This window comes from Halyomorpha halys, unplaced genomic scaffold, assembly GCF_000696795.3.
Source record: "Halyomorpha halys isolate HHAL.00 unplaced genomic scaffold, Hhal_1.1 Scaffold594.1, whole genome shotgun sequence".
Classification (NCBI taxonomy): Eukaryota; Metazoa; Arthropoda; class Insecta; order Hemiptera; family Pentatomidae; genus Halyomorpha; species Halyomorpha halys.
Genome location: NW_027114174.1, coordinates 524,852 through 548,094, shown reverse-complemented (window position 1 = coordinate 548,094; position 23,243 = coordinate 524,852). Strand labels below are relative to the sequence as shown.

General features: G+C 33.2%; 1 protein-coding gene across 5 annotated transcripts; it reads left to right on the top strand.

The window, feature by feature from the left end:
* Positions 1-556: 556 nt before the first annotated feature.
* On the top strand, positions 557-22,344 carry l(2)37Cb (lethal (2) 37Cb). 5 transcript variants are annotated; one of them, XM_014426782.3, is made up of 16 exons: positions 557-766; positions 4,161-4,288; positions 4,367-4,547; positions 6,039-6,165; positions 6,263-6,466; positions 6,545-6,661; positions 13,121-13,300; positions 15,434-15,549; positions 15,626-15,801; positions 17,693-17,979; positions 18,068-18,208; positions 18,290-18,508; positions 19,229-19,359; positions 19,430-19,648; positions 21,321-21,603; positions 22,088-22,343. In XM_014426782.3, the coding sequence occupies exons 2-16, from the start codon at positions 4,165-4,167 to the stop codon at positions 22,220-22,222; spliced, it is 2,640 nt and encodes an 879-aa protein (XP_014282268.1). In that variant the 5' UTR covers positions 557-766; positions 4,161-4,164; the 3' UTR covers positions 22,223-22,343. The 5 variants fall into 5 exon arrangements, with proteins under 5 accessions (XP_014282268.1, XP_014282269.1, XP_014282264.1 ...); XM_014426783.3 differs by lacking the exon at positions 557-766 and adding an exon at positions 901-1,157; XM_014426778.3 differs by lacking the exon at positions 557-766 and adding an exon at positions 901-1,104 and having other exon boundaries at positions 22,088-22,342.
* The last annotated feature ends 899 nt before the right edge of the window (positions 22,345-23,243 follow it).

Below are 23,243 nucleotides of genomic sequence, written 5' to 3'. Positions count from 1 at the left end.
GTGTATTTATGATGTGTTAAATGTAAAATGTTTTAGCATGTTAAATGTTATAATTATAGGATTGTCAGCAGCACTATTTAAAGTCATGTCAAGTGTTAAATACATAAGAGCTCCGGAGTAACCTTTCCTTCCATTACTTCGTATTATTGTTCACTTCTAAGTTTTCACTAAAGTAATTTATTACAACATGCCTAAATTGAGTGACAAATGGAAGTTGTGTAATAGTTTGACTACTGAGTGTCTTGTTGATCTTCTAAATTGTTAGGAAGAGAATCAAGATGTGCTAATTGACAACTGTCATTACATTATTATTATTGTCATCCATTGCTTTATTTGTTATAAAAACATCCAAAAAAAAAAATAAAATAAAAACAAACTACGAGCAAGTAACCTAACACAACAAACTAAATGAAGACGAGCTCAGCTGGTCTGTAGCCTGACGTCATTATCCATTTAGCAGACCTAGTAATAGACACTCAACCTTCTATATTAAACATGTTATCTGGTTTTAACATGGTAAAAGAAGGAAATGTTTCCTCATTTAACATGATTTTTCCATTTAACACGGTTTAAAATGTAAACTTAAGATCATGAATATCCCTAATGATGAAATCTGCAGCCCAGTTTCAACTAGTTTTTGAATTGTAAAAGTTTCTTAAATTTTTATAGAATACGGTTTTACGTAGACCCATCACTACTCTAAAGTACTTCAATTGTAGAGACGTTTGCATATAGGCGATAAGTTACTAGGTACATAATAGATAAGGTAATAATAATCGATTATATTCAATAATATGGTCTATGATATAAAACTCAATAGTTTTATAATTTACAATACTTATGATATGTACTTGTTTTTAATGAGTCAGTATCTCTCTATATAATAATAGTTGGCAACTCGTTATCGAACGGTACTGTTTCTAGTTTGAAGCGGGTTTTGAATTTCCGAGTTTTTTATGTTATTATTGTTTGTTTTGTTCTTTTTCATTAAACTACTGTCTTTGTCAACCCAGAATTGTGTAAACGCTAAATTAGTTTTTCCTATTTAGGTGCCCTTTATAATTGAGACATCTTTTGAAGTATTTAGTGTTGTTTAATTAAAATGTAAGAAGTTCCGTTTTATATAAAATATACTAGTCGATGTTTTAATAAAACGGGTAAATAGTGCAATTTTCAGAGAAATATTCATGAATTTTCATTGTTCCTAAAATTTGTTTCAGCTATTTTGATGGAACTTCATAAGTGTGTACATTTACAATTTATATATCCAAAAGTTCTCCTGATTTCAAACAAATATTTCTTAATCCCTGTTAACTATTGAAATCAAAAACCTTTGTTACTATGGATCAATATCTTTAATTTATCTCAGAATTATTGTAATCAAAGGTTTAATTCAGGATGAATAATTATGGTTAATGTCAATACTAAGACTTTTTTCAACTATTCTTTCTTGACTTTAAGTCTTTGGAATCTTATTCATCCATCTTTGTTTTTAGCATATTTGAACATACATTGAAGAAGGAGATAATTGAAAAGGCTGTTCAATCGAGCTTAACTTTATGTTCAGATCCAAATTTGTTTCTGTACTATCCCTTTCAGTGAAAGGATAGACCATATATACCACTAATTTGGAAAGTAATTGTAGACTTGTCTAGGCATCCAATATCTTCGACTGACAAATCATTATCACCCGTGGCTACAGAAGTGTTTGATTGTGAGGAATCAGAAAACTGGTCAAATATCTTATTTTTTACCGAGTTAATATATTTTTTCTTGTTCAACATAAGAGAAATAATTATATTGCATTAATGAATTCAGAAAAGTTGCAATCTTATGAATTTATAGCAGCTGCAAGAGATTGTGTTGAAATCTTTCACTGAGTTACAGCCAGTAAAATTAGAGAGGCAAACAAAGGGAATTGTTGATACACATTGTGTATGTCATGAGCCTGTCAAATAACTCCATCAGCATTGCATATTTTGAACATTTTTTATAGTTTATCAAATTGTTTCAAGACAGTCCAACAAAAGCATTTTGATTCCACTCTTCTTTGGATAGATTGTCTTTGATATCTCAAAAATATAATCTGGTTATTTTCTAGTCAAAGCTGCTGGATCATTTAAAGATTCTTTAGCAAACAGAGCTGGGCTAAACTTAGCTGTGGTTTGAAATTAATAGCTAAAATTGTCATGGATAGGATACTTATTTATCAATAGTTTATCCATAAATAAGGGTCGTATTCATGTCAATTTTAGCTATTAGTTTCAACTATAACTAATTTTTGTCTATCGCTATTAGTTGGTATGTCTTCTGGCTCGTCTGGTCATTGATGGTGAGTTATCAGCTTGTATCAAGTAAATTATTCTTTGCTCTAGACCTGTGCTTCCCTAAGTGGGCTTTACCCTGGTGGGTGCTGCACCGATTCAGGAGGGCAGTGATGGCCACAGGTGTATTTGGGGGGCACAGTCAACAATATTACTGCTGACAAAATAGAGCCAAGGGTTACTAAATTGTTAGCAGCATACCAGGTTCATCCTTCTCATTAAGATGATTTAGAATGTTTTAACTTTTTTTGTATTACATTCTATTCTGAGTTCAATAAATAGTTTCATACTTTCATTGTTCAATGTTTCTAATTTACACCTATCTTTGCTATATTTTTTGAAAAAGATAGAAACATTAATACATATGTATTTCCTATTAATTGCTATTAAAATTTAAAAAAAAATTAATTTCCAGGGGACGTATAGTAATATTTTTCTTGGAAAGGGGATGGTAGGATAAAAAAGTTTGGGAACCACTGCTCTAGACCAAGAATAGATTTCCGGTAAGATGCTCACTCATTTATGCTGAGGGAGTGGCTTGTTTTTGCCTAATGACATGACACAATCTTCTCCAAAAACACTTCCATCGGATAGGTATAGCAGACTCTCTGACTTGCCCTTTATGCAACATGGGTGACATGGATAGGAACCATATTTTTACTTGTATATGTTTCAGAAATATAAAACAAGACCAAAATAAATTTAAAACAAAAAGCAACATATTGGGCTGCAAGTAAAGAAATAACATAATAGCCTACTTACATTGGCATATGAAAAAAAAAATTTCTTCTAGAACAAGCCCTTTATCTTACTCTATGTTAATAGAACTCTTTAATGTGTGTTCTCCAAATATTTATGGTTTGGAGTACTTATTTCATATGCTTATATCTACTCATTTGCAAATAAAGAGGATTATTTAAAGTATAATGTAAAAAACAATTTTTTTATAGTTTTAATTTGTAAAAGAATTGTTGTTTATATATTGTTAGAATAAAAATGCTGAGGTTTTGTTTAAAAACTGTTTTCTGTATTCTTGTTCAATTTTCTGAAATGGATAAAAAACTGATCTTTTGAAAAACATGTAATTTTTTAAAAATATATTTCCCTGACCTGATTGGTCAACCTCAACATCAGTCACTACTTAAAAACATCAAAGTATACTTTTTTTTATCATTTTGATATTGTCATGATTATGCTTATTTGATCTTCTAAGAGTCCTGCCTGCTAGTCATTCAGAATTCGTGAGAGATAACATTTTCAGTTAATCTGTTTTTGAAATTGATCTTATAAAAGTTCATTGGAATTGTGGTTTACCAAAAAGTCTGATTAAGCAATCCCTTAAGCGATCCCTCAACGTTGTAAGAATTCATTTACTTGTCAAGCTCTGTCAGTTCTAATATTGTTATCCACTAAAATTAATGCTAAACTTTTACTAAACCTTGCACTTATGATTAAGTGTAACAAAATCTGTTCCGAATGGATAGACAAATAGGACTCCAGCATGATTATGCTAATTCCCAGATATGTAGTTACTCTTTCTTTGTATCATGGTTCAGTTCAATTTTTGACAAATCTATGACAGGAAAATTATCCTTGTTATCGTCAGTCCATGACATATGAATCTTCCCAAGTCTTTAAACTTGATGCTGTGGGGTGAACCCTGGGATTATTCGTACTGTAGAAGCAGAAAACAAATCATAAGCTGGTGTTCAGCACATTTTAAAGATATTTCATTAAACTTAGACCTTGAAATGTTAGTTTAGGTGTACTGTTGTTGAAGGTATGCTAAATCAGGCATTTTAGTTCTTAATTTTAATTTTGTTAATGGTTTTTCAGTATTATGGCCAAGTCAAGTTCTGAATCTAGTGATAGCGAGGAGGATAGGAAACAAAGAGATGAATTCGCTGCACGCCTTAGGAAAAAAGATAAAGAAAATACAAGAAAAATTACAACCATTCATTCGGGTAGTTAATGTCTTCCATTTTTGAATTTACTGTCTCTTCTATCTCTTTGCTGTTACTTAATTATCTTTTCATATACAGATAAAAGAGCATATGAGGAAGCAGCCAAAAGATTAAAAATTGATTCCGAACATCAAGAAAAATTGATTCCTCGGTTAAGAGTTGAATCGAGAAGGAAATATTTGGAAAAACGAAAAGAAGATAAAGTTCTTGAGCTTGAAGCAGACATTATTGATGATGAATATCTATTTAATGAGGATGAGTATGTGTTTTATGAGTTTGTTACTTTAAGAAAAGAATGAAATTCATATACTCTTGTAATTTGGATACCTGTGTGTATGCATCTGCAACAGTGCTTCCACTTTGTTGAAAAATTTTAGGAAACATTTGAGGTTAAGAGGGGGAAAAAATTCCCTTTAACATGTAACACCTATTAATTATTGCACTTTTACAGTTTTGATGAACAAAGTTTCATGCATTTGCAATTTTCCTTAAACTTTCAACGTAAATGACTTCTAACTTACTGGATTTTAATTATAAATCTCTATTTTCCTGTTGTCTCACTCGGTGTAGGACACCAGTGACTCACCAGGAGGTCAATAAGTTTGTGGTTGGTAGTTAATAGATAAAGGTTTTTTGGGTGGAACTAATTTCGAGTACGATAAACTTTGAATTCTTTGCTTCTTTCTTGGTACCCTATTGATATGCTAAAAGTATAGAGTGAAACTATGCATGTAAATTGTAAAAAATAAAATCTTATGTGGTATCAATTCACAGTAAATTTCATACTGATAAATTTCATCTTATTGGTTTTATACAATAAGAATAAACAACAAAATAGAAGAAAAAAAAAACTGAAAAGCCTGAAATCTTTGCTTAGTTCGTAATGTCTACTCCAAAAGCTATCCAACCTCTTTTAAAGTAGAATAAATTTGCTACAATTAAAGCCCATACAGAACACTCTGTGTTCATTTATCATACATAAGATATAGATTTCAAAAACAAAAACGAGAAATCAATATTTTGTAAATCTATCTTGGTAAGTATTGTAGAAACTGCTACTCCTACAAAGATAATCGATAGAATCTATTTTATAGTACATTTACCTAGCTTTACTTTGAGTGCTAATAGATATCAGTACATCTTATAATTCATGATATAGTTTTTCCAAAACCTAGAGTTTTTCCAAATACAAGAAATAAACATTTTGTAAATTTATTATGGCAAATATAATGAAACCTGCTACTCCTATGAGGTTAATCATTATATACAGTATTATGGTGCATTTAACTAGCCTTTTAAGTATTGATTTATATTTGTATGTCTAATAATTCTTGAGATACAGCTTTTCGGAACCAAACATGTTGTTCAGTAATGAGAAATCAACATACAGTTCTTACATATTTGCCTAAATAAATTTATAAAATGTTAATTTCTCTTCATATGGAAAAAATTAATGGTTTTTGAAGAATTACATCTGGAACGATTGAATGTAAAGTTCTTGTAAGGTTTGAATTTTTGTTTGTTAGGGATTTAAGTTTATCCTACTTGTTTGTATCCTTCTAGATAGAGTGTGAAAGTCTAGATTTATTACATGGTATCATCACTTCTAACTTAAAAGTTGTGGGGTGTGGCCTCAAGATGTTTGGTCACTATGGACTGACTCAAAATTTTGCTGGATAACATACCATGTTTTGTTTTAAATCATTATCATTTTGTTTATATGTATACATTTAAAATGGTATCTCTTTAGACTCACTGAAAGGGAAAGAAAAGACAGAGATCATAAAAAGAAATTATTGGTTCTCGCAAAGGAACATGAAAAAGCTAGAGAATTGGAAAAAGTGCAGAGGTATCATATGCCCAGGGATGTTAAAGATGTGAGTTACATCTACCTTCTTTATCTTTTATGGTTTTTAAATGCTCATATCTATTTAAGGATTGTTTCAATAATAAATATTAATCTCTATAAATCAGAGTGTTGAACAATATGAGGAAGTCGATGAGAGGGAAAACAAGCCAAATTATGAGCAAAGGAAGTGGGAGGAGGAACAGATGTCATCTGCTGTTTTTCACTTTGGTGCAAAGAAAAAAGACAAATACCAAGAAGAATACGATTTGGTTCTAGATAATCAGATTGAATTTATCCAGGCTATGAGTCTAGCTGGAACGAAAGAAAAGGTACTTTTTGTTTATGCCATGTTAGCGTACAATATGGCTACTTAAATTATTTTAATGTGTATACTTTTTTTAATTTAGCCTGAGCAGCAACTAACAGAAAAAGAAAGAAAAAGATTGACAATTGAAGAAACTCAAAAAAGCCTCCCTGTTTACAAGTTTAAGGAGGAGCTTGTACAAGCTATTACGGATCATCAAGCAAGTTTTACTTATTTTTCTTTTTTATTGTTTAGCTTCTGCTTTATATATACTTTATATTGGAGGGTAAGATTCATCCTTTAGCTTAGCAAAATACATCAAAAATCATTATTCTGAAATCTTGGTTAATTGAATAACTATGTACAGCTTATTAAATAAAATTTAATTAATAAATAAACAAACTGGTGTATCTTTTACATAAAATATGGCAGGTGTGTCTCTTTGACCCAGTAATTGTTTATATCATATCATATGTTCATTATATATGCAAAATATACTTATTTAGGAAAGAATTACGCAACCTAAAATAATCAAAAATAAATTTCTTCAGAACACCAAAATGTAAAAACAAACCCTCAGACCAACCTGTCACACTGTAGATTAGTTTTTATAACTTCACTATTTCTTTTGTTTTGAATGCAAAATATGATTTGTAAATCTGGCAAAATCGAGTATACAAATATTCCTCATCGGTCAACCTGAAGTACTGTCAAAGTAAATAAATATGTCTTCTCTCCCAAGTAATATGGTTAGGCCGTACATCAGCATATTAAAACAACCTGGCTGGTCTTGATTAAATTTGATGAGTATTTATTATATTTGATTATATGAATAGTGAAGTTTCCATAAGGCCAATCAGCTGACCTTGATGGGCTTGGAGAAGGATAGGTAGATTGTGTTGATTAGTACTTTTGAATGACACTCGCAATTTTAATTAAACTTGGTATGGATGCTTTTTATAGTCCTGCCACTGGTCGCCTAGAGGTAAGAGGGAAGGCTTTATGTGGCCTTAGAAGAATCTATTGTTTTTGTAGTATCTTAAAGAGTCCTCAATCTTCCCTTTTCAAGTAGGATACTTTTCTGCTTGCTTATTCTCTAATACTAATTGAACAACATACCCTTTCAGAGAAAAAAAAAGATATGGTCTTAAAAACTGGAGTATTGAATCTGTGCCTCTTTGATTACTAGCTAGGAATATGAGTACTAATCTATATTTATTGATAGAAAAATAAAATGTATTAGAAGGTGTAATTTTTATCTAATTATGCTTTTTAAAATTAAATCTATTTTTTTTTTTTTAAATTTGGTTGTATGTTATATATATAACTTAATTATTATCGAGTGAAAACAGTGAAAAGGGCATGAAATGATCCTCATGGGTTTTAGAAATAGAATGCTCTTTATTGAATCCAGTACTACTATATATATACATCTCAATAAGCTGTTCGACTCGATCAGCTGATACGGCCGGTGTAACTTCGGCCTTAACTCCCCTCACCAGTTTACGAATAATCCTCGTAAACTTACATCGCATATTATTATAACATATAAAAAAAAAATTGAAAACTATTTACAATGAACTATAGCCAGTAAACAATAGTCATACAGTACTTGTAAACTTCATCATATATCAATAGCACTTATATAAAATTGCCTAAAGTTAATTAAACTTAAAAATAAAACGAGAAGAACTGTTCGTTCAATAACGTGAAAATACTATTTACAAAAAATATGAAATTTATACATACAAAATTAACAAAGAAACTAGAAATAAAACGAAAAAAAATAAAATAAATACATTTCGTATAGTCTAATCTCCTAGTGGCGATATGACACTCTATGTTGTGATTTCCGGAAGTTTTAAATGTTCAATGTGGACAGTTCTCCGCTTTCTAGGCTCTTTGACGCTTTCAATTGTAATGATATTATGTCCTCGAACGATGATCACTCTAAATGGGCCCTCATACCTCTGCAGCTCCTTCCCTCTATTAGTCCCCACTTTCCTATATACCACTGTACCAATATTTATTCTACCCATCAGGTCTCTGACATTCAAGTTATGTTTGGCCACTCTTCTACTTTTTTCCTTGCAAATCCTGTCCCTGACTTTTGCCCACAACTTTTGCAAGGCCATCACATTACTGGCCATTTCATCTTCTCCCGGCAAAGTACCACGGTAGTCCCGTCGACGCCCCCTCATCCCAAAAAGAAATTCGAATGGGGCATACCCCGTGACTGTGTGTATGGAGTGGTTGTATGCTGTGAATGCCCATTCCATCGCCTCATCAGGCTCTAGTCCTCTTTCTAGCTGGTACACTTGTAGGTGGTCACTTAGTACATTCCTATGAAGCCGCTCTATCCCTCCGCAGCTCTTTAGATGTTGAGGAGTGTTGAGGTCCCACACCACTTCCAATATTCTCATTTCCTCTCTGATGGTTGCGTTGTCAAATTCTCTCCCACTGTCAGAAGAAATCCGGTCGGGGATACCATAAAACTTAAACCATCTCCGAAGGGTTCGTAAAACTGCCTCCGCTGATCTGCCCTGCACCGGGTATGCCATGGCCACCTTACTGAATATATCAAGAAGAAAGAATCCATCTGTAAGTCACTGAGCGGCGCATTCGCGGTAGGGTTCTCTTCTTGAGTTGCACAGGGTGGGTGCTGACCATATTTCGTCCTAAGGCACACCTCGGATTTCCCAAGAATCTCTTGGATTGTGCGTTTCATGCCACACCAGAAATAGGTGATAAGCCAAGGTTACCTCTTTTTGATGTTCCGGGGCTCTCAGGTTATCTACCATTGATGTGCATAGAATAAACGATCGATCAACGCCGATCTTTTCCGTTCTCCATAGCCGCTGTATCTTTTCCCATACTGTCGCATCTCCAACATATATATGTGCTCCATTTCCGTCAGCCTGTCATCATTTGAACTTTCTTCTATGGAAGTTTCCTCTCTAATCTGATTCTCTGGTGCGGCTGATTGTTGTTCTTCTTCCTGAGTCCACTACCTCAAGAACTGCCTTCCAACTCCAGATGTTTCTCCATGGTCATCTTCTACTGCGTTTATCATGATCACTCGCGAAAGCCAATCTGCTGGGCCATGGGCTGTGTTCCAAACAAGTAGGGTTGGAAATACTCTATGGCCCACACAATTCCCAGTAGTTCTCGTTCCAAGGCGCTGTAACGTGCTTTTGCCTCTGTGTGTCTTCTACTAGTGTATGCCACAGGACTTTCTCCTACCTCACCCTCCTGTGACAGCACTGCTCCCCGCGCGTACTCGCTAACGTCTGTTGTTAACGTGAATTGCTTCTGGAAGTCGGGAAATACTAATACTGGTTCCTTCTGTAGCTGGTTTATACATTTACGAATATTTCTCTCAATGGCTGGTGTCATTACTATCGAAATACCTTTTTTTAGCAAATTATTAAGGGGTATCAGATATTCCACCATATCAGGGACGAACCGACTGATAGTAGTTTAATGCCTCTAATAACCTCCTGATTCCTTTTATGTTCGTCGGCACTGCCATCCGATGTAAGGCCTTCTGCACATCCAGTCTAACCCCCTCCTGAGATATGGTGTGTCCAAGAAAATTTATCCGTTTTTGTCCAAGCAACGACTTCTCCCGGGATATTTTCAGCCCAAAGTCTCGCATCCTTTGGAATACACTGTGTAGATGCTTCACTCAGGTCATCCATGTAAACCTGGCATACTGCTTCATCTAACCCTCTCAAGAATTCGTCCATCAACCTCTGGAATGTAATGGGCGCGTTCTTCAGTCCAAACGGCATTCTCGTAAATTCTTAATGCCCTCTTTCGAAAGTAAAAGCAGTTTTGTGTTGGTCCTCTGTGTGCATACGAATCTGGTGATACCCTGCTTTCAAGTCTAAGTTACTACAGATTTTAGCCCCTCCTAGTCTGTCAAAGATATCTTCAAACCTCGGTATCAGGTACTTCTCATCGACGGTATTCTCATTGAGCTTACGATAGTCAATGACCACCCTATATTTTTCCTCATTCCTACCTGGCAACCCTTTCTTCCAAACTGCCCATAACGGACTATTATAGGGTGACGTGCTGTCCACAATGATTCCTTGTCTTCTTAAGTTTTCGATTTCCTCTCTTATGTGCTCCTGCAGTGCTTGTGGGTATCGTTCTTTAACATATGTCACTCTTTCCTGGTTTAGTGGAATCTCATGAACCGTCCTTTCTGTTGCACCCAATACTTCTCCTTCATTATAGAAAATGTCGTTAAATTCTGTTGTAATGGGGTCCTTTCAATTCTCCACCTGTGTTACTGCTCCTACTCTAGCCTTCCCGTCTGCTATTGTTTGTTGGTATCAGTACCTCTTCTGTTCAATTTTAATATCCCATTTCCCATTACTATTCTTTATTCTAGCCCCCACCTTCTCTAAAAGATCACAACCAATAATCACCTGATAATCCCTGGGCATCCTACTCACTACATAAATTGTTAAATTGTTCCCTTTTGCTCCCCATTTACCCAGTCCTATCTCTATCTCCCTCTCAACACTGCATGGTCCACCCAGAGTAATTAATTTACATTTGCAAACCTTTACTTGGAGTGTCCTCACCTCGCCGCTCAATTTCTCTCGTACTTCCCTACCAGCAATGGTAGAGAAGTACCATTGCAATGGTACTGCCCATGTCCACGAGACAGCTTACTCCTCCGTTCACTTGGATTATAGGCAGACCACTCTGCTCTCCTTTCACGTGGTAGTTTCTCAATGTGCGGTCACCTCTCTGCTTACATCCTCCTCAGATCTCACGTGTTTTCTTTCATCCTAGTCATCGCCTCTATGCGCTTCCTTGGCTCCTTTGCTCATCAACTTCATCTTCAGTTTCTGATACTCCTGAAACTTCTGTCGACTCACTTGACGATCCGCTCAGTCTTTGCTGAAGGCTTTTCCTCCTTACTTGTTGGGCATTGACCTCCATTGGCTCGCCTTCGTCCATATTCCTTCTTTGATATATGTATGGGCATTGCCGGGCGATGTGTCCTTTGTTTCCACACTCGAAACACCGAGTTCGGGGACACTGTGCCTCCAGGTGCCCACTTTTGCCGCAACCATGGACTTGCGGTCTTCTTGGCGGCTGCTGGTTCTTTGTTTTGCTTCTCCTAATCTTCGGTCCATGTTAAGCATTTTCTTCCGACCGCTATATTTGTACTCTCTTCTTCTCAAGGGCAGCAGAGTAGTCCTTGGCCGATTGTACGAAACCCTCTTCCATCCTAGTTCTTCAACATCCATTCTGGATTCTTGTTTCCGGGCGCTTGTGTCTATAAGTTTCTGAGCACACTCTACGAAGGAGCGTTCTCTCAGCATTCCCTCCTTCATCCCCAACTCTTTTGCCAATTGAATCTTTAGTACATTGGATAGGAATTGCATCTGACCCTGTACCTGAATTCCCCATCCTCACTGTTGAGCAGGTGTTCGGTTGTCTTCGCATCTATTCGATCAATCAATCGGTCACCCCATTTCACGAAATGGCTTAACTCCATTGTCTCCCCGGTGAACCTTTCAAGGTCGGAAACTGCCTTTCTTAAGTCCTGGGTAGTTGCCGTGCAGACTTTGATCCATTCCAGCGTTGTGGCATGAGCTTGCGCTAGTGATACTTCCGGTAGTGGCTGAATTTCTGCCGGAGGTGGGTTCCCTGCAGCTACAGGTTGGTCAACTGCTGCTGGAGGTGGGTTGTTGAAGCTCAGACCCTCAAGGTTTAGAACTGCAGCTCTCACTATTCCGCTATTGGCCATAATTCAGAGAGAACAAAGACAATTTTTTTTTTATAGACTAAAAATTGTTTCAGTTTCTAAAGTTCCCGGGTTTTCGGCATCACTTAAGTATTGTCAAGTAAAAACAGTGAAAAGGGCATGAAATGAATCTCACAGGTTCCAGAAATAGAATTCTCTTTATTGAATCCAGTACTACTATATATATATTGCTGATACGGCCAGTCAGCTGTTATCGTGCTTCGGCCGTATATATATTCATTGCTTAGATATTATAATCATGAAAGAGGAGAGATCCTCACTGAGCATGAACATACTTAGTTCTTAATTATATTTATTTTCAGGAAATTAATTTTTACTTCTTTATTCATTTTTTACACCTGAACAACATTTTCTGTTGCATTACAACTTCTGCCCCTTATCCAGTTCTTATTATTAATTTGTGGACATTTTTATATATTCCCAACAGAATATAAGTTCTAATATTTTTATTAACCAGCTTCTTTTTTTATCTTTCATTTTTTACTGTTTTAAAATAATATTTGCCTTTTTAAATGCACTTCCCTCATTTTATGTCCAGTCAATTGTCCAAATTTTGGTGCTCTGAAATTAAATTTCCTAAAAATGAATATAATTAAGTTTAACAAATAAATCCTTTGGAATTTAGTTGTAATAATATATTGAAAATACAAAATAATATTTTGGTGTTGAGTGAGGGTGGCTCTTCTCTTATGATGTAATATCCAGGCATTGGACTTATCTTAAAATTATTGATATCCATGTAATGAAGAAAAGAATTAAAGTAATTGGTGCTTCTTAAAGAGACCTAAAATTATGAATGATACTGTCTAGCAGTGTTCACCCTCATTTGAAAATTTTAATTTTAATAGTCTACTTACAACCTTATAATAATCTAATATATTTTAGATCCTGATCATTGAAGGCGAAACAGGTTCAGGTAAAACTACACAGATTCCACAATATTTATATCAGGCAGGTTTTACTGATGATGGTAAGAAAATTGGATGTACTCAACCAAGGAGGGTTGCTGCAATGTCTGTTGCAGCCAGAGTTGCTGAAGAGATGTCTGTTAAGTTGGGAAATGAGGTACTTTAGATTTAATTTTTTAGTATTACTGCATGACTATTTTTAAACAATAAAAGTGTGGCCTTTTAATTAGAACTATCTACCAATGAAGAGTGGCCTGAGTTTGGCTCATCTTCGATGTCAGTTATGCTCTCAACCTTTAATCACAATAAAAATAAAACACTTTCTTCTCACAATCAATCTTTCACCTTCTACAGAAAATATCTCTTTAGCTACCACCTTATTTTTTTTCAGTTGCTTCTATTAAGAAAAAAAATTATGACTTTATAACAAGGAATTATCTAAAAAAATAATTAAGAATGGTTGAGGGCGGAATGTACTGCGCAGGAGTCTTTTTCGATGTAGAACAGGCTTTTGATAGAGTCTGGCACCCGGGATTGCTTTACAAACTCCGTAAATTCCTACCTCTTACATACTTTCTCATCATTCGTTCAATTCTCATTGATAGATTATTCCAAGTAAACCACAATGGTTCCTATTCATCCCTCTACATCATCTATACAGCTGACATTCTAACCAATCCTAACACTATTCTCACCACGTATGCCGATGACACATATGTGCTTGCTGTTAATAATAACCCATTAATTGTATCCCAAAATCTCCAATCCCATATCACAGCCCTCGAAGAATGGTGTCGTAATTGAAGGATTAAGATAAATTCCAACAAATCCCATCAAATCACCTTTACCCTTTGTCGTAAACCTACTGACTGCCCTACAGTTTCATTTAATGATGTTACTCTTACCCCTGTCAAACAGATCCACTACCTTGGACTACATTTGGACAAACGATTAACCTGGAATCCTCACACAAGACTGAAAAGACAACTGCATGTCGATTTCGACTATTACAGCACTTACTAGACAAACGGTCTAAACTTCCAACACATTACAAAAGACCTACATGACTGTAATAAGGCCAATCTGGACATATGGAGTTGAGCTTTGGGGCTCCACTAAACCTTCGAATTCCTCTCGTATTCAATCCTTACAATCCATAATTCTTCGTAAAATCTTCAATGCTCCTTACTTTGTCACAAATTAAATCATACATAAAGACCTTAATGTTCCCTATGTAACCGATCTAGTCCGAACCAAATATCACTCCTTCCATTATAAACTCCCTAACCACTCAAACCCCCTAGTTTCTAACCTTGCATCCTCTTACATTCCTGACAATCCTCCAAGGCGCCTGAAATGATGGCCACGAGACCAGCTAATGTAAAATGTCATTAGAGTGCTACCAATGGGTAGTTTCTCTACATGGCTGTAACACTCCAATTTAACTTAGATCAGATTTACTAAATGTATTATAATGTACAGTTGTAAATAACAATAAATATTTAAAAAAAAAAAAAGAATGATTGATGTTGAGAATACTGATGATTGTTGATTGTTTACTAAGTTATATATGTAATAAATAATAGAGGAACACAAAATAAAAGTATATTATATTCAATATAATATTAATAAAACATTTTATGTTGGTATATAACTGAAATAATTTTTTGCTCATAAATGAGTTGTTCGCATGCAATAAGTTCCATCAAATGCATTCAATTTTTTTCTGAACCACTGCTTTGAAGTGAAGACTAATTTAGTCTACAAGATTTCTGGTATGTTAAAAAAAAAATATACTTACTAAGTTTTATCAAAATCAATTTACTCATTTAATATTTGTGTCGACCCTCATCCCTGTTTCCAGAAAAAGTGTTTGTGGCTTGATTTATTGGAAGAACTGTTTATTAGTCAATAAATTGACATATTTACTAAGTTCTATTTATGCTGCCTATATTTAAATAGTGTGCATAAAAATCAAACAAAAAAAAAGGGAGATCGGGGACTGATATATCTCTAAAATAGTTCTAGTTCACCAATAAGAGACTGAATAATTTTTTTCATAGCTAAGGCTGTCAAACATTAATCTGATAAATAGTACCTTTTTATAGTAGTAGTAATAGCATGAGCAAGTTACCAATCAAATACTTTGGCTGCTGCATTTTAAGCTTTCTTGGTCCATCAGACCCTTAAGTTGGTCAATGCACTCAAGATATTTAAGTTATTATCAAGCTATTAAGAAAGGTGTACTCAAGATTCCCTTAGTTAAAGTATAAAAACTAATTATTTGTAGGTAGGTTACAGCATTCGTTTTGAAGATTGTACTTCAGAAAGAACTGTAATAAAATATATGACTGATGGTACCCTTCACAGAGAATTTCTTTCTGAACCAGATCTGCAAACTTACAGGTCTAATATACATATATATTTTTTATAATTCCTATATTTGACTGTTTATTATTAATTTAGTCTGGTTGTCTTTCAGTGTCATGATAATTGATGAAGCTCATGAGAGAACATTGCATACAGACATTCTATTTGGGTTAGTTAAAGATATTGCTAGGTTTAGGTCTGATCTGAAACTTTTAATATCCAGTGCTACACTGGATGCTGAAAAATTTTCGACATTTTTCGATGATGCTCCAATATTCAGGATTCCAGGTATAAAACAACTATAAATTGTAAAGTCTATAGAGTATTCATAAATGTACAAATTAAACACATCAAAACCTAATAAAGTCTAACCAGGTGAAGTTTAGACTGTTCATTTCAATTCAACACACTTTTGGATTTTAGAATCTCAGATTTTCTTAAAAATTTGCACAGTTGTTCTATTGATATGGACTTGGAAAATTGTTACACAGCTGTATAGGTTTCATAAATTAATAAAAACAGTGAACTACAAGTTTTGAATTCCTGTAGAAGCTTCCCTAATTTAGCTAAAGATGTAGTATGGTGTAATTTTACAGTATATTCCTTGCCCTTTCATTTGACAGAACACTTTTAGGTGTTAAATTTTTCATGAAAATAAACGTAATCCAGATGTAAATAATGATTCAGTTAATAAGCCAGGTGATTTGGACGTTTACTTTCCACCATCTGATTCTGTTTAAAAGTTTTTCACCGATGTTTTTGGAATGAACACGTAATATTGGTGCATTCCATGGATAGACAATGCTTTATCAAAACTATTTGCTCCTTCAGATGAAAGTTTGTCATCAACAATACCTATAAATCCGAAGTTCTCTAAATCAGGAAATTTAGTTTTCCAATTGTACAAGTAGGATGAAAAAGATAATTATTTTAGTATGTTATCTTCAGCAGATCACAACTGTTAAATTGTATAGAAAAATAAAACAATAGTTAACTAATATATAAACATACCTTTTTTACAAAATTATTCTCACAGTATGAACCTAAACTCTTGATAAACAGAACGATCAGTAAAAATAATGACAAGCTATAGTAATTTTTAATAGATGTGATGGAAATATTCATGGGCTCAGGTCTCCCTGGTGAAGAGTAAAATTACAATTGATAAGTATATTTTACAATTAAAAAGTAAAATTGAAAACAAAATTTCAATTATCATAGAATGAGTGGACAAAATGCTTTTTTGGTAAAAGATATATTAACCTTTTGGTTTTGTTATAAAGAAAGGGTTAGATTCTGTTCATATTTACAATTATAAGTCATGATTCACAATAGCTAAATAAAGGAAACAGAATTTACTTTGAACCTTTTACTGGAGAGGTAGGGTTTGTTGAACTTTTACTGCCTTCTTTCTTTAAATCTCTTTTGGATTTTTCAAAATATGAGTCATTCTTCAAGATCAAAAATTAGTTGACTTGGTACACTTCTATGGTAAGTTCTATTCTAATCCATTGGGGTTTGGGAAACCCCACTCTCTTTCAGTGGTTTTTTTTAGCTTAGTTGCGATAATTTTCTGCACATAGCCGCAGCAACTCAATTAAGATTTAATTTTGCTAAGCAACTTGAAATATTTCTGGTTACTCTTCATATACTGCACGGAAGATCAAAACATAAAGGATTTGTTATCCATTATGTAATAATAGCAAATTGATAGTGGCTATCATCCAGATGAAGTAGCAAACTGTAAAAAAAAAAAAAAAAAGATGCCAATCATGTCATAGAGCAGGTGACATGAAAACTAGGTACTACTGTGGAATATATAAAAAGTCGTGTGTTTACTTCATACTGAAATGTGTTGCAAGTCGATAATATTTAGATAATTTTGAAGTTCTAAAAATTTCGAATTTGTTTGTACTTTTTTCAATCATTTTTTTTTATTTTCATAATAATAAAATTTCTTATAAATCACTATAGCATCCATATTTTTTAGTTTTTAAAAATATAATTATAATGATAAAATCTTGAATTTTAAAATAATGGGGCTTCATGAAACCTCAAATTTCCAGTTGAAGATTGATGAAAATCAAGCTGTGTTAATATTGAAAATTAATGAAGTTTTGAATTATAAAATAATCTTTAACCAGTAATAATTTTTTTTTTTTAATAATTTCATCATTAGGAAGAAGATTTCCTGTTGATATATATTATACGAAAGCTCCTGAAGCAGACTACATTGATGCTTGTGTCGTCTCAATCCTACAGATACATGCAACTCAACCATTAGGTGATATTCTTGTATTCCTTACTGGACAGGAAGAAATTGAGACTTGCCAAGAAATTTTGCAAGATAGAGTGAGACGCCTTGGAAGCAGAATCAAAGAACTATTAATCCTGCCCGTTTATTCTAACCTACCATCTGACATGCAGGCCAAAATCTTCCAGCCAACCCCTCCCAATGCGAGAAAGGTTTCAACTTTTTATTTAATTATTCCAAATCAATTTATTTATTTTTTTAAAATAATGAACTGAATATTATGAAACAAATTATATTTAGGTCGTTTTAGCCACAAATATTGCTGAGACCTCTCTTACAATAGACAACATTATTTATGTCATTGATCCTGGTTTCTGTAAACAGAATAATTTTAACTCTAGGACTGGTATGGAATCATTGATAGTTGTGCCTGTTTCAAAGGTTAGTTCTCGACTTTTAGATACGTTAATTTATTTATTTTTCCCCCATAAGTAATAAATAATGTTAGTGTTATTTAATTAGGCTTCAGCCAATCAGCGTGCTGGAAGAGCTGGGCGTGTGGCTGCTGGAAAATGCTTTCGGCTTTATACAGCATGGGCATACAAACATGAACTAGAAGACAACACTGTTCCAGAAATTCAAAGGATGAATTTAGGAAATGTTGTACTCACCCTCAAAGCACTAGGAATCAATGACTTGATTAATTTTGATTTCTTAGATCCTCCTCCTCATGAAACATTGGTTGGTTTAATTTATAATGTTTTGTTGATTAATATTGCTCTCATTGTACCTCAAATGATTGATATGAAAGGTGTTCAAACTATGCATACTTTTTTCATTTTTGCTATTAGGCCACTCTGTAACTACACTTAATATTTTTAAAAAGTTATAGATAAACTACGATGAGATAAATTAGATTATTCTTTTATAATTTATGTTTTTAAATATTTTTTTAGTCATGTAAAACTTTTACATTTAAAACTTTTTCGTTATCATTATGAAAGAACTCGGCCAAATAAATTGAATGAACCATTGACCTGCCAAGTTCATTGCTGTTCTACAACAGCGGAACTCAATCCTCAATGCTCATAGAATAATACATTTTAAAAAAATTTAGGTTAATTGACTTTTTTTTCAACAGCATTATTAAAGTAATCTTTTCTTATCCAAACTTGATAGCTTATAAGCGAAATCATAATTATTTTTTTTTTTGAAGAATGAAAAATGGCTTATTTCTTTATAACACTTTTGGTATTTTTTTTTTAAATTATAAGTATATTTGTGTGTTCAGAAAATAATTTTATAATTAAAAAATCATATTCAAATGAATTGTAACTAGTAGTTTGGGAAAGAGGAATGGACCGACATTCTTTCGAGAGCTCTAAAATTAAATTGTACTTGATTTAAAAAATTTGCTTATCTTCGATGTCCCTAGTTTCAATCTGTTTATCGTATCTTTAGGTACTTGCTCTAGAACAGCTTTATGCATTGGGGGCTTTGAATCATCATGGTGAACTAACAAAATTGGGTCGACGAATGGCAGAATTTCCATTAGACCCAATGATGGGGAAAATGTTGCTTGCTTCTGAAAAGTATGTATTATTTCTCCTCAAAATAATAGGATTCTCTGAATGCCTGTTTTATTATTTTTATTTTTTCTAGGTATAAATGTAGTGAGGAAATAGTTACTATTGCAGCAATGTTATCAGTTAATGGTGCCATTTTCTATAGACCAAAGGACAAAGTTGTTCATGCTGACACTGCCCGGAAAAATTTTTTTCTTCCTGGTGGTGATCATCTTGTCCTCTGGAATGTTTATAAGCAGTGGGCAGATACAGACTTCAGTACCCAATGGTGCTATGAAAATTATATCCAGTATAGGTAATTGTAAACATTTATTAAATTTGGTTTTTAGTATATTAAAGTGACAGATATATTAAAAAAATAAATTATCTATTCTATTTAATAATATTCATTATTTGAGCTGTATTGCAAAAAAAAAGTTCTTATGTTTTTAAGAATAAACTGAGCATTTTAATTGTTAATCGCGATCGCTTTAATGAAACTATCCTGGAAAAGAATAAAAAAAAAAAAAAAACATTCTGTACCTCTACAACCTGTGAAAGGTCTTGGGTTCAGTACTTGGTAAAGAATTACCATTTCTAGATAAACAGTTGTGTGAAGTCATTTGGTTGTTAAGATCACATTCAACCACCAGGTTTTTTCTCAGAAAGAGTTACTTGACCCTGTGTCAATCCACAGCTGAGAGACTAATAATTATCTGCCACAGCTGTAGTGCCTTACTCTGTAGCTCACGGAACCTATTATTGAAACTATCCTATTAAAAAAATAAGTGAAAGATTTGGAAACAAAACAATTTTTCTGGTTTTGACTGCTCTGCAAACAAATATTTGTATTATAATTCTTTTGAGGTGTGTTTGTAGATGTAGGTAGTACTCAAGATATTTAATTAACTATCCTTTATTTGGTTATATCTCTTGTAAAGAAATTTATCTATGTAATAATAAGAGAATGGTGGAAGGCACTAGCCTTCAAGTCTTAACGTGAGCTGGTGGTAGTATTACTTAGATTTATAAAATTTCTGATTGAATTGCTGAATGGGTTTGAAAAGTGAAAATATATCGATTTCAAGCTAGCTATTTTCCCCCTTATAACAAAGAGAATACATTTTTTGTGTTAAAAAATGTATTATTTTTTCCATAAAGAAAGATCAGGAGTGCGTGCTACCATCTCTTACTCAGAAATACACCTATGTGTCATCCCCTTTAGTCTTAACTAACACTTTTGGTCACCGTGACCTCCTGGTATTCATAGTTATAGTTCTATTAAATTTCTAAGTTGCCTCATTAAACTAAATAATCCACCATTTGCAAAATTGAAAATTTATCCTTATTTATCGTGTTAAGAAATCTAATATTCTAGGGTTTTCGTTTTATCTTTCATTGAAATATGGTGTAAACTTGATTTGCTTGCACGTAATATAATGATTACTGTATGGACTTCTTGTAGTTTATACCACTGCTTTCATCCTTGTTATTTCTTCAGATCACGTACAGTTCCTTCCTCCTACAAACTTCCTAGACTTATAATTTCTGTTATTGCTTGATATGATAGTGGTGTAGAAACAAATTCTGCTCACCATCGTCTGTATGGTTTTCATGTTCTCTAATTTCCCAAAACACTTTTAAAATTCACTTCCCTTGTTCAAAAGGGTTTCCTGCCCTCATTATTAATTACTACTAGCGACAAAAATAGATTTGAAAAAACGAATGAGTGTCAACAAGTACTGTTCATAACAGATTCAGATACAAGTACATTACAATTATAGAGCCAGGTTATCTGTAATACATTCTCTGTTAATCAGTGGTAGAATACAGAGTCCTTTAAGCAACACTGTAGTTTAGAAAACATTTTATGTCTATTAAGTGATAACTATCACAATTGGTACATCATTGGTTCCTAAGTATTCTGAATTTTATCAGTTATATGTTAAACTTGTACATCATGGTTGATTATTTTCATCTATTTTTAGATCAATGAAAAGAGCTAGAGACGTTCGGGAACAACTAGTAGGTCTGATGCAACGTGTAGAAATGGACATAATTTCTAATCCTACTGATAGCATTGCCATAAGAAAAACAATTACTTCCGGTTATTTCTATCACATAGCAAGACTCTCTAAGGGTGGCCATTACAAAACAGTCAAACATAACCAAACTGTAATGATTCACCCAAACAGTTGCCTGTTTGAGGATCTTCCCCGTTGGGTTGTCTACCATGAGCTTGTTTTCACTACAAAGGAGTTTATGCGACAGGTAATCAAGGATTTTTATAAATTATATTTACTTTTAAGTTTGCCACACCTGGTTTTCTATAGTTGAATTATATCTGGTGAGTGTTCCCCCATTTGTTCCTGAGAGAAGTACCTGATTGTAGAATAGCTTCTCTTTTTAGAGAACCTACTTTTTGGTTGGTATTTTTTATTATTATTATTGAGAAGAAAGATATTATGAAAAGTCTTTGCTATTTGGTTGAATTTCTTTCTATTACCCTTTCTTCTCAATGGAGTCACCACCAGATATTCCTTGTAGTTCGTACCAGCTTATTGTTGATAAGGCTAAAATCACATCATCTTGAAATATCTCTCCAACTTATCTTGTGTTTCCCTGTATAATATAACATTATAATTTTATTAAATCATCAACAGCTTGTTTCAAATTCATCAGCATTATTATTTAAGTAAATTAGAAATGATTAGATTGAAGTGTTAATACTTTATGTCTTCTTTAATTTTATTAGGTTGCTGAAATTGAGAGCAAATGGCTGCTAGAAGTAGCTCCACATTATTATAAACCTCGTGAATTAGAAGATTCGACAAATACCAAGATGCCTAAAGTATTAGGAAAGACAAGAGCACAGCTCGGAGAACATTAAAAATATATCCTTGTATATACTTGTAAATTTATAAAATGTAAAGTTCCTTAACTGTCTTATTAAATTGATCATAAAAATTTTATATTTTTTTATTTAAACAAATAAAGATTAGAAATAGAAGATTGCTCCTAATTTTATTATTTATGTTGTTTAGCTATTACATATAATGTGTCAAAAGGATTTATATATCCTTAAATATCACATTTGCTATGTTTTAATTCATTGTTTAAATTATCATTTTTTTTTTAATGAAAGAAGTAGCACATAAAGTGAATCTTCTTTAGAATGTTGTTAGAGGCTGCTTATTTGATACAATAAAGTGAAATAAATTAACTTGCGATTCCTACAGCAGTGTTACATTTGCTTATAATCAATAATTGCAATGAGTTTTATTTATTGCAATTACTCAATTATTGGAACACAATTAGAATAAAAATGATTCATTACTTAGTTACAAAGTGTAACTGTGTAGATTTGTTTCATCAACTTATATCAGTACTTGGTTATACTAATAATCGGATTATTTTTAAAAAAGGATCATATAAGTTCAACATGTCGGTATGGTCATCATCTTACATATCTAGCAAAGTCTTTGCTGACCGCACCCCCTGACAAACTTCTTCAAGCATTAATCTACGGTCAACTATCTACATCTCATTACATATCTAATGTTTGAAGGAAACAAATCTGTTAGAAAACTAATAGAGTTAACACTTAATCATTTCTGATTCATTACTTATATGCAGCTATGATTTTTATTTTTCGAGATATTTTAATTCAAATGCGAAACACATCAAGTGTTGCCCCCCACTTTCATTTCATCTCAAGCGTTCCTTAGCGTCACAAAATCAATCTAAGTTCAGTATAATTTTTTTTCTTAGTTGCTGAACATCGGTCAAGAATTTTTACTTCATAAAGCAAGAATATTAAGAGATAATCGTGGCACAAACAAACCTATTGTTTTTGGACTGCAAGGGAGAATGAACAGGTCTGAAACACATATCCTTTGGAAATCGCATAT